Source organism: Oncorhynchus mykiss, chromosome 27 (genome assembly GCF_013265735.2).
Source record: "Oncorhynchus mykiss isolate Arlee chromosome 27, USDA_OmykA_1.1, whole genome shotgun sequence".
In the NCBI taxonomy this organism is placed as follows: domain Eukaryota; kingdom Metazoa; phylum Chordata; class Actinopteri; order Salmoniformes; family Salmonidae; genus Oncorhynchus; species Oncorhynchus mykiss.
Genome location: NC_048591.1, coordinates 39,928,313 through 39,940,747, shown reverse-complemented (window position 1 = coordinate 39,940,747; position 12,435 = coordinate 39,928,313). Strand labels below are relative to the sequence as shown.

Here is a 12,435-nt window from a genome sequence, read left to right as displayed (position 1 = left end):
TGTGAGTGTATTGTATAATTCGTTCAGATTCTAGAACGCATTGCTCATTCAGGCAAGTCAATGGGTTCATTGGAAAGCTGAGTGGAGGTGAAGGGTAGGACTAAAAATAACATGATAAACTAAAGTAAAATGTATTTACAGTAGGTTCAGAAGTTTGGTGAAACAGCACAGTATACAGTGCCTTGCGAAAGTATTCGGACCCCTTGAACTTTGCGACCTTTTGCCACATTTCAGGCTTCAAACATAAAGATATAAAACTGTATTTTTTTTGTGAAGAATCAACAACAAGTGGGACACAATCATGAAGTGGAACGACATTTATTGGATATTTCAAACTTTTTTAACAAATCAAAAACTGAAAAATTGGGCGTGCAAAATTATTCAGCCCCTTTACTTTCAGTGCAGCAAACTCTCTCCAGAAGTTCAGTGAGGATCTCTGAATGATCCAATGTTGACCTAAATTACTAATGATGATAAATACAATCCACCTGTGTGTGATCAAGTCTCCGTATAAATGCACCTGCACTGTGATAGCGCAGAGAGCATCATGAAGAACAAGGAACACACCAGGCAGGTCCGAGATACTGTTGTGAAGAAGTTTAAAGCTGGATTTGGATACAAAAAGATTTCCCAAGCTTTAAACATCCCAAGGAGCACTGTGCAAGCGATAATATTGAAATGGAAGGAGTATCAGACCACTGCAAATCTACCAAGACCTGGCCGTCCCTCTAAACTTTCAGCTCATACAAGGAGAAGACTGATCAGAGATGCAGCCAAGAGGCCCATGATCACTCTGGATGAACTGCAGAGATCTACAGCTGAGGTGGGAGACTCTGTCCATAGGACAACAATCAGTCGTATATTGCACAAATCTGGCCTTTATGGAAGAGTGGCAAGAAGAAAGCCAAGATATCCATAAAAAGTGTTGTTTAAAGTTTGCCACAAGCCACCTGGGAGACACACCAAACATGTGGAAGAAGGTGCTCTGGTCAGATGAAACCAAAATTGAACTTTTTGGCAGCAATGCAAAACTTTATGTTTGGCGTAAAAGCAACACAGCTCATCACCCTGAACACACCATCTCCACTGTCAAACATGGTGGTGGCAGCATCATGGTTTGGGCCTGCTTTTCTTCAGCAGGGACAGGGAAGATGGTTAAAATTGATGGGAAGATGGATGGAGCCAAATACAGGACCATTCTGGAAGAAAACCTGATGGAGTCTGCAAAAGACCTGAGACTGGGACAGAGATTTGTCTTCCAACAAGACAATGATCCAAAACATAAAGCAAAATCTACAATGGAATGGTTCAAAAATAAACATATCCAGGTGTTAGAATGGCCAAGTCAAAGTCCAGACCTGAATCCAATCGAGAACCTGTGGAAAGAACTGAAAACTGCTGTTCACAAATGCTCTCCATCCAACCTCACTGAGCTCGAGCTGTTTTGCAAGGAGGAATGGGAAAAAATGTCAGTCTCTCAATGTGCAAAACTGATAGAGACATACCCCAAGCGACTTACAGCTGTAATCGCAGCAAAAGGTGGCGCTACAAAGTATTAACTTAAGGGGGCTGAATAATTTTGCACACCCAATTTTTCAGTTTTTGATTTGTTAAAAAAGTTTGAAATATCCAATAAATGTCGTTCCACTTCATGATTGTGTCCCACTTGTTGTTGATTCTTCACAAAAAAATACAGTTTTATATCTTTATGTTTGAAGCCTGAAATGTGGCAAAAGGTCGCAAAGTTCAAGGGGGCCGAATACTTTCGCAAGGCACTGTCTGTGCTGGCAAGTATATGGCAAATAGAAATACAATCTGGGTGGTCTTCAGAGATAAATGGGAGGGGTTGAGAATAGCTTAAGGACTAAAAACAAACAAAAGATTACTATTGTAAAATAGGCTCTCCAGAGGGTAGTGAGGTCTGCACAACGCATCACCGGGGCAAACTACCTGCCCTCCAGGACACCTACACCACCCGATGTCACAGGAAGGACAAAAAGATCATCAAGGACAACAACCACCCGAGCCACTGCCTGTTCACCCCGCTATCATCCAGAAGGCGAGGTCAGTACAGGTGCATCAAAGCAGGGACCGAGAGACTGAAAAACAGCTTCTATCTCAAGGCCATCAGACTGTTAAACAGCCACCACTAACATTGAGTGGCTGCTGCCAACACACTGACTCAACTCCAGCCACTTTAATAATGGAAAATGAAGGTAATAAATATATCTCTAGCCACTTTAAACAATGTCACTTAATATAATGTTTACATACCCTACATTACTCATTTCATATGTATATACTGTACTCGATACCATCTACTGCATCTTGCCATCTTTATGTAATACATGTATCACTAGCCACTTTAAACGATGCCACTTTTATGTTTACATACCCTACATTACTCATCTCACATGTATATACTGTACTCGATACCATCTACTGCATCTTGCCTATGCCGTTCTGTACCATCCCTCATCCATATATCTTTATGTACATATTCTTTATCCCTTTACACTTGTGTGTATAAGGTAGTGTGAAATTGTTAGGTTAGATTACTCGTTGGTTATTACTGCATTGTCGGAACTAGAAGCACAAGCATTTCGCTACACTCGCATTAACATCTGCTAACCATGTGTATGTGACAAATACAATTTGATTTGGTATGTATAAGCTGGAAGTAGAAGCCTAAGAGTTGTTGTTCACTAGTTACTCCAATTAGGGGAGGGATAGTAGACTCCAGTGTGATGAGAGAGAGTTCTGCAAACAATAGGTTTAATGTATAGTTATTAATGGACAAGTCAGAAATGTCAACAATGCTCATCATTGTACACACACACACACACACACACACACACACACACACACACACACACACACACACACACACACACACACACACACACACACACACACACACACACACACACACACACACACACACACACACACAGACAAACAACTATTTTCTTGAAACAAAAGGCAAGAGAATAAAAAGATGATAGCTTTGCCAATAAACATGTTTCTCCATAGAAGAGCGTGTCCTATCGGGAAAACGTAGTTATAAAGCCCCCAGCAGTGTGGTCCATATCACCCACTGTTGTTCTGAGCCTCTGCTAAGACCTCCAGAGGACTAGTCTGTTCATTTATGAACTATGACATACAATGAGCTCCAAACGTATTGGGACAGTGACGCATTTTCGGCTCTGTACTCCGGCACTTTGGATTTGAAATGATACAATGACTATGAGATTAACGTGCAGGTTGTCAGCTTTCAATTGAGGGTATTTTCATCCATATCGGATGAACCGTTTAGAAAGTAGTAAAGTAGTAAAAAGTTAAGCATTTGGTCCCAACAAGCTTGTGACTGACTTCATTTTCTGTTAGTTTTGGTTGTGTTTCAGATTCTTTTGTGCCCAATAGAAATGACTGATAAATCAGGTATTGTGTCATTTTGGAGTCACTTTTATTGTAAATAATAATATAATATGTTTTCTAAACACATCTACATTAATGTGGATGTGACCATGATTACGGATAATCCTGAATGAATCACAGATGCACAAATGTCATACCCCCGCCGAAAAATGCTAATTTCCCCTGTTATTGTAAGGGTGAAAGGTTAGCATACCTCTTGAAGGTATGATATTGGTGCGTCTGTAACTTTCTCATTACTTTTGTAGCTCACTATATTACACCACTGGGTCCTTTTTAAATGACGGTATATTAATACATTATACTGCTAAATGACGGTTTATTAATAAATTATACTGCTAAATGACGGTTTATTAATAAATTATACTGCTAAATGACGATTTATTAATACATTATACTGCTAAATGACGATTTATTAATACATTATACTGCTAAATGACGATTTATTAATACATTATACTGCTAAATGACAGTATATTAATACATTATACTGCTAAATGACGGTATATTAATAAATTATACTGCTAAATGACGATTTATTAATACATTATACTGCTAAATGCTAATAACAGTAAATCTGTTTGTTTGCTGTAGAACGCTCTCATATGCTATCTATTAGGGGGTTTTCATCTTAGTTTTCTCATGCTGTTCATATTGAGCTCTTATTGCTAGGTTTACTATGTAGATTGTTATTGCTGGAAATAGAAGGTCCATATTGCTTGCTAGTAAGATCCTTATTGCTGTAAATACTGAAACAATACCCTATATAAGTGTTTGACTAAATTCTGGTAATGATGTCAGGATATCAGTCTTCGCTACCCCACAGCTGTCAGATGACCAGAAACAGTTGACATCACAGCTGTTGTTAGTAGATGGTACAGTAGTGCGGGGCTGTATGTTGTGTTTCTGGGTCAGGAACGGGTCACAGTAGAATATCTTCCAGGTCACAAGGTCACAGGTAGGTGGTGGCCTCTCTGTTCTCTCTCTCTCTGGCCTGGGCCACGGCAACATTAATACACTGGAGCCACTCCTCAGCATGCTTCTCATCACGAGCCTTCAGGACGTATGTTTTACTGTCCGTGAAGATCTCAAAGGCCCGAGGGAGACCCCGCTCACGTCGCTTCTTAGCCACCACCTGGACAGACAGACAGACAGACAGACAGACAGACAGACAGGCAGACAGACAGACAGGCAGACAGACAGACAGGCAGACAGACAGACAGACAGGCAGACAGACAGACAGACAGACAGACAGACAGACAGACAGACAGACAGACAGACAGACAGACAGACAGACAGACAGACAGACAGACAGACAGACAGACAGACAGACAGGCAGACAGACAGACAGACAGACAGACAGACAGACAGACAGACAGACAGACAGACAGACAGACAGACAGGCGAAGAGACAGACAGACAGACAGGCGAAGAGACAGACAGGAGAGAGGGTTATCAGAAGTGGACAAAGGGTATGAATGGAATTGTTGTTACATGAATGGACTTGGAAGTTCACCCACCTTGACGCTCTGCACTTTGCTCAGCTCGATGGTGCTGTCGTCTAGCTCATCCTTCTGTAGTAGACAAGACAGGACAGAGATAAACCTTTCAGCAACATGGAGAGATTCTAGTTAAACATTAATAAATAGTTATAAATGCACACTTTGGAGCAGCAATCCAATTCTATTGATGTCGTTTCACTATCACCACTACACCGGTACACTGTCCTTCTCTCAGCACATATCAAAGCTGCAGGCTAAAGTTAAATCTAGACTTGGTTTCCTCTATCGTAACCGCTCCTCTTTCACCCCAGCTGCCAAACTAACCCTGATTCAGATGACCATCCTACCCATGTTAGATTACGGAGATGTAATTTATAGATCGGCAGGTAAGTGTGCTCTCGAGCGGCTAGATGTTCTTTACCATTCGGCCATCAGATTTGTCACCAATGCTCCTTATAAGACACAGCACTGCACTCTATAGTCCTCCTGATTAAATAAAGGTTAAATAAAACAAAAAACATGATGAATGGCATTTTATGTCGTTTCACTATCACCACTACACATGATGAATCAAATAAAATGTTAATTAGCCATATGCACCGACTACAACACCCACTACACTGACTACAGCCACATGCACCGACTACAACACCGACTACAGCCACATGCACCGACTACAACACCGACTACAGCCACATGCAAAGACTACAATTACCGACTACACAGACTACAGCCACATGCACCGACTACAACACAGACTACACTGACTACAGCCACATGCACCGACTACAACACAGACTACACTGACTACAGCCACATGCACCGACAACAACACAGACTACACTGACTACAGCAACATGCACCGACTACAACACAGACTACACTGACTACAGCCACATGCACCGACTACAACACCGACTACACCGACTACAGCCACATGCACCGACTACAACACCGACTACAGCCACATGCAAAGACTACAATTACCGACTACACAGACTACAGCCACATGCAACGACTACAGCCACATGCACCGACTACAACACAGACTACAGCCACATGCACCGACTACAACACAGACTACACCGACAACAGCCACATGCAATGACTACAACACAGACTACACCGACTACAGCCACATGCAACGACTACAACACAGACTACACCGACTACAACACAGATTACACTGACTACAGCCACATGCAACGACTACAACACAGACTACACCGACTACAGCAACATGCACCGACTACAACACAGACTACACCGACTACAGCCACATGCACCGACTACAACACAGACTACACTGACTACAACACAGATTACACCGACTACAGCCACATGCACAGACTACACCGACTACAACACAGATTACACCGACTACAGCCACATGCAACGACTACAACACAGACTACACCGACTACAGCAACATGCACCGACTACAACACAGACTACACCGACTACAGCAACATGCACCGACTACAACACAGACTACACCGACTACAGCCACATGCACCGACTACAACACAGACTACAATGACTACAGCCACATGCACCGACTACAACACAGACTACACCGACTACAGCAACATGCACCGACTACAACACAGACTACACCGACTACAGCCACATGCACCGACTACAACACAGACTATACCGACTACAGCAACATGCACCGACTACAACACAGACTACACTGACTACAGCCACATGCACCGACTACAACACAGACTACACCGACTACAGCCACATGCAACGACTACAACACAGACTACACCGACTACAGCAACATGCACCGACTACAACACAGACTACACCGACTACAGCAACATGCACCGACTACAACACAGACTAAACCGACTACAGCCACATGCAACGACTACAGTGAAATGCTTACTTACAAGCCCTAAACAACACTGCTGTTTTAAGAAAAAATAAAAGTAACAAATAATTAAAGAGCAGCAGTATAATAACAATAGCAAGGCTATATACAGGGGGTACCGGTACAGAGTCAATGTGGAGGCTATATACAGGGGGTACCGGTACAGAGTCAATGTGGAGGTTATATACAGGGGGTACCGGTACAGAGTCAATGTGGAGGCTATATACAGGGGGTACCGGTACAGAGTCAATGTGGAGGCTATATACAGGGGGTACCGGTAGAGAGTCAATGTGGAGGCTATATACAGGGTGTACCGGTACAGAGTCAATGTGGAGGCTATATACAGGGGGTACCGGTACAGAGTCAATGTGGAGGCTATATGCAGGGGGTACCGGTACAGAGTCAATGTGGAGGCTATATACAGGGGGTACCAGTACAGAGTCAATGTGGAGGCTATATACAGGGGGTACCGGTACAGAGTCAATGTGGAGGCTATATACAGGGGGTACCGGTACAGAGTCAATGTGGAGGCTATATGCAGGGGGTACCGGTACAGAGTCAATGTGGAGGCTATATACAGGGGGTACCAGTACAGAGTCAATGTGGAGGCTATATACAGGGGGTACCGGTACAGAGTCAATGTGGAGGCTATATACAGGGGGTACCGGTACAGAGTCAATGTGGAGGCTATATACAGGGTGTAACGGTACAGAGTCAATGTGGAGGCTATATACAGGGGGTACCGGTACAGAGTTAATGTGGAGGCTATATACAGGGGGTACCGGTACAGAGTTAATGTGGAGGCCATATACAAGGGGTACCGGTACAGAGTCAATGTGGAGGCTATATACAGGGGGTACCGGTACAGAGTCAATGTGGAGGCTATATACAGGGTGTAACGGTACAGAGTCAATGTGGAGGCTATATACAGGGGGTACCGGTACAGAGTTAATGTGGAGGCTATATACAGGGGGTACCGGTACAGAGTTAATGTGGAGGCCATATACAGGGGGTACCGGTACAGAGTCAATGTGGAGGCTATATACAGGGGGTACTGGTACCGAGTCAGTGTGGAGGCTATATACAGGGGGTACCGGTACAGAGTCAATGTGGAGGCTATATACAGGGGGTACCGGTACAGAGTCAATGTGGAGGCTATATACAGGGGGTACAGGTACAGAGTCAATGTGGAGGTTATATACAGGGGGTACCGGTACAGAGTCAGTGTGGAGGCTATATACAGGGGGTACCAGTACAGAGTCAATGTGGAGGCTATATACAGGGTGTAACGGTTCAGAGTCAATATGGAGGCTATATACAGGGTGTAACGGTTCAGAGTCAATGTGAAGGCTATATACAGGGTGTAACGGTTCAGAGTCAATGTGGAGGCTATATACAGGGTGTAACGGTTCAGAGTCAATGTGAAGGCTATATACAGGGTGTACCGGTACAGAGTCAATGTGGAGGGTATATAGAGGGTGTAATGGTTCAGAGTCAATGTGGAGGCTATATACAGGGTGTACCGGTTCAGAGTCAATGTGGAGGCTATATACAGGGTGTAACGGTTCAGAGTCAATGTGGAGGCTATATACAGGGTGTAACGGTTCAGAGTCAATGTGGAGGCTATATACAGGGGGTACCGGTACAGAGTCAATGTGGAGGCTATATACAGGGTGTAACGGTTCAGAGTCAATGTGGAGGCTATATACAAGGTGTAACGGTTCAGAGTCAATGTGGAGGCTATATACAGGGTGTAACGGTTCAGAGTCAATGTGGAGGCTATATACAGGGGGTACCGGTACAGAGTCAATGTGGAGGCTATATACAGGGTGTAACGGTTCAGAGTCAATGTGGAGGCTATATACAGGGTGTAACGGTTCAGAGTCAATGTGGAGGCTATATACAGGGTGTAACGGTTCAGAGTCAATGTGGAGGCTATATACAGGGGGTACCAGTACAGAGTCAATGTGGAGGCTATATACAGGGTGTAATGGTTCAGAGTCAATGTGCAGTGGCACCGGTTAGTTGAGGTAATACGTACATATAGGTAGAGTTATTAAAGTGATTATGCATAGATAATAACAGACAGTAGCAGCAGCGTAAAAGTGGGGGGGGGGGGGGGGGTTGTTGATGGTGTTTCACTATCACCCCTACTCATGATGAATGGCATTTTTCTGACACACTTAAACCCTGCCAGGTTCCCGAGAGGCACATTTATAATATTAACATTAAACATTGTGCCACTGACGTGTTTAACTGTTGAACAGCTGCCTTGCGGCTGTTGTAGACAACCTGTTGTTTAATTCCACATATTTCAGCGACAAAATAAAAGTTTGCCAGGATTAGTACGTTAGCGCAAAACATCAACTTTTATGGTGCTCTTGCAAAGATTTACTGCACTAAGCTGCTCATGTATGCAGTAAGACAAGAGGGTGTTTTATTGTCGTGGTTCTTATATAAGGGAGGAAATGAAATCCTAGAGCCCATAAGCACGGCCTCTAATGCTCTACCCCTTAAGACCGCTACATCTCTCTGACTCGTGTAATACACTGTTATCTCCCATCTCACACGTCAGGATGCCTCTGGAATGTGTGTGTGTGTGTGTGTGTGTGTGTGTGTGTGTGTGTGTGTGTGTGTGTGTGTGTGTGTGTGTGTGTGTGTGTGTGTGTGTGCGTGTGTGTGCGTGCGTGTATCTGTGTGTGATACACCACAGCCATATCCTTATGGACCATTGGCGAGGGACCAGCTAGATGCTATTCTCCATAGACCTATACCCACATTCTAAGAGCGCCCTCACCCCCCGGCCGGCTATAGTTCTGTAGCCTGTCTGTGTGTGCGTGTGTTTTGTGTGTGAGGGTCTGGCTAACATCTGTGTGGAGGGTCTGTCTTCTGTTAGCTCCAGTGGTTAAGCTGCTCATGTATTCACACAGATTGAAGGAGAAGTCAATGTACTCCTCTCGCCACTCCCCTAGTTCCTATTGCGTGTGTCCTAAGGCTTTGGGGAAACGGTTAGGGGAAATGCAGCGGTGCACAAAGGACATGAATAATCATCCAGGTGGGGTTGTTCTGAGGTGACTTATTATGAGCTTGTCTCACATCTCTCACTCTACACCGACAGAAGTGCCTCGGGGTATAGGTTAAGGGTATAGGTTAGGGGTATAGGTTAGTGGTATGGGTTAGTAGTATAGGTTAAAGGTATAGGTTAGGGGTATAGGTTAGTGGTATAGGTTAGGGGTATATGTTAAGGGTATGGGTTAGTGGTATAGGTTAGTGGTATAGGTTAAGGGTATAGGTTAGGGGTATAGGTTAGTGGTATAGGTTAGGGGTATATGTTAAGGGTATGAGTTAGTGGTATAGGTTAGTGGTATAGGTTAAGGGTATGGGTTAGTGGTATAGGTTAGTGGTATAGGTTAAGGGTATGGGTTAGTGGTATAGGTTAGGGGTATATGTTAAGGGTATGGGTTAGTGGTATAGGTTAAGGGTATGGGTTAGTGGTATAGGTTAGTGGTATAGGTTAGGGGTATAGGTTAGGGGTATAGGTTAGTGGTATAGGCTAGTGGTATAGGTTAAGGGTATGGGTTAGTGGTATAGGTTAAGGGTATGGGTTAGTGGTATAGGTTAGTGGCATAGGTTAGGGGTATAGGTTAGTGGTATAGGTTAAGGGTATGGGTTAAGGGTATGGGTTAGTGGTATAGGTTAGTGGTATAGGTTAAGGGTATGGGTTAGTGGTATAGGTTAAGGGTATGGGTTAGTGGTATAGGTTAGTGGTATAGGTTAAGGGTATGGGTTAGTGGTATAGGTTAGTGGTATACATAAGGGCAATAGGTTAGTGGTATAGGTTAGGGGTATAGGTTAGTGGTATGGGTTAGTGGTATAGGTTAGTGGCATAGGTTAGTGGTATGGGTTAGTTGTATGGGTTAGTGGTATAGGTTAGGCATATAGGTTAGGCATATAGGTTAGTGGTATAAGTTAGGCATATAGGTTAGTGGTATAGGTTAGGCATATAGGTTAGTGGTATAGGTTAGGCATATAGGTTAGGGGTACAGGTTAGTGGTATAGGTTAGGCATATAGGTTAGTGGTATAGGTTAGGCATATAGGTTAGGGGTACAGGTTAGTGGTATAGGTTAGGCATATAGGTTAGTGGTATAGGTTAGGCATATATGTTAGGGGTACAGGTTAGTGGTATAGGTTAGGCATATAGGTTAGTGGTACAGGTTAGTAGTATAGGTTAGGCATTTAGGTAAGTGGTATAGGTTAGGCATATAGGTTAGTGGTACAAGTTAGTGGTATGGGTTAGTGGTATAGGTTAGTGGTATACGTAAGGGGAATAGGTTAGTGGTCTAAGTTATGGGTTGATTTGGAACTGATTCATTGTCACGGCAAGATTGAGCTCAGAAAACAAGAGACAAAGAGGAGGTCCAATTTGTGGCTTTAAACAGCTGTTGTGTCACGGATCCCTCTGGAACTTTCATTACGCACACCTGGCCCCTATTCCCACTCATTGTATTTGTATATATGTGCCCTTTCTTCACTATGGTGCTGTCGATTATTGTTACAATGTCCGTTGGTGGTGTGAGTACCTGTGCTGTGTTGTTTTGGCTTTCGTGCCCTTGTGAATTGCGCAAATGATTACGGGTCTTGTCCCGTGTATTAATCATTGTGCGCTTGTGTTATTTATTCGAGGTACTCTTCACACTTTTGTTTTTGGTTTCTACCCTGTGTTTTGTTACGTGTTTGTTTGGTCTTCGTCCCCGTGCCTTTACACGGCACGCCGTAATTTGGGCTTAATAAAAAAAACTATTACGCATTCCTGCGCCTGTCTCCCGAATCTACTTATACCAGCGTGACATGTGGTGAGAGGGAATTGCTGGTGACAATACAAAGAATATTGTCTTGGGCAAGAGACTTCAATTTCACTTATCCTTTCAACCATCTAAAAATGTTTGTCAAAGGCTGTGGGGAAAGTCCTCAGAACTCTCCCTCTCTCCCTCCCTCCACGGGAAACATATGTTAACAATGCCTAAGCAAGTGAACTAGAAAATAAACAAAAGCGAAATACACAATAAAAATTAACAGTAAACATTACACTCACAACAGTTCCAAAATAATAGACATTACAAATGTCGTATTATGTTCAAATAGTTAAAGTACAAAAGGGAAAATAAAGATAAATATGAGTTTTAAAATTTTAAAATGGTGTTTGTTCTTCACTAATTGCCCTTTTCATGTGGCAACAAATATTGCTGCTGTGATGGCACATTGTGGTATTTCACCCAGATAGATATGGGAGTTTATCAAAATTGGGATTGTTTTCAAATTGTTTGTGGGTCTGTGTAATCTGAGGGAAATATTTGTCTCTAGTGTGGTCATACATTGGATTGGGCAGGAGGTTAGGAAGTGCAGCTCAGTTTCCACCTCATTTTGTGGGCGGTGTGCACATAGCCTGTCTTCTCTTGAGAGCCATGTCTGCCTTCGACGGCCTCGCTCAATAGCAAGGTTATGCTCACTGAGTCTGTACATAGTCAAAACTTTCCTTAAATTTGGGTCAGTCACAGTGGTCAGGTATTCTGCCACTGTGTAATCTCTGTTTAGTGCCAAATAGCATTCTAGTTTGC

At 43.4% G+C, this 12,435-nt stretch overlaps 1 protein-coding gene across 1 annotated transcript in view; it reads right to left on the bottom strand.

Moving 5' to 3' along the window:
• Positions 1-2,668: 2,668 nt before the first annotated feature.
• The window catches only part of LOC110507223 (ventricular zone-expressed PH domain-containing protein-like), a 156,891-nt gene continuing 147,124 nt past the window's right edge, over positions 2,669-12,435 (bottom strand). Inside the window, exons 14-15 of the mRNA XM_036965017.1 lie at positions 4,956-5,009; positions 2,669-4,570 (exon numbers count right to left, since the gene is read on the bottom strand). Of these exons, the coding sequence (XP_036820912.1) occupies positions 4,388-4,570; positions 4,956-5,009 (237 nt within the window). The 3' untranslated portion in view covers positions 2,669-4,387. The remainder of the gene's footprint in view (positions 4,571-4,955; positions 5,010-12,435) is intronic.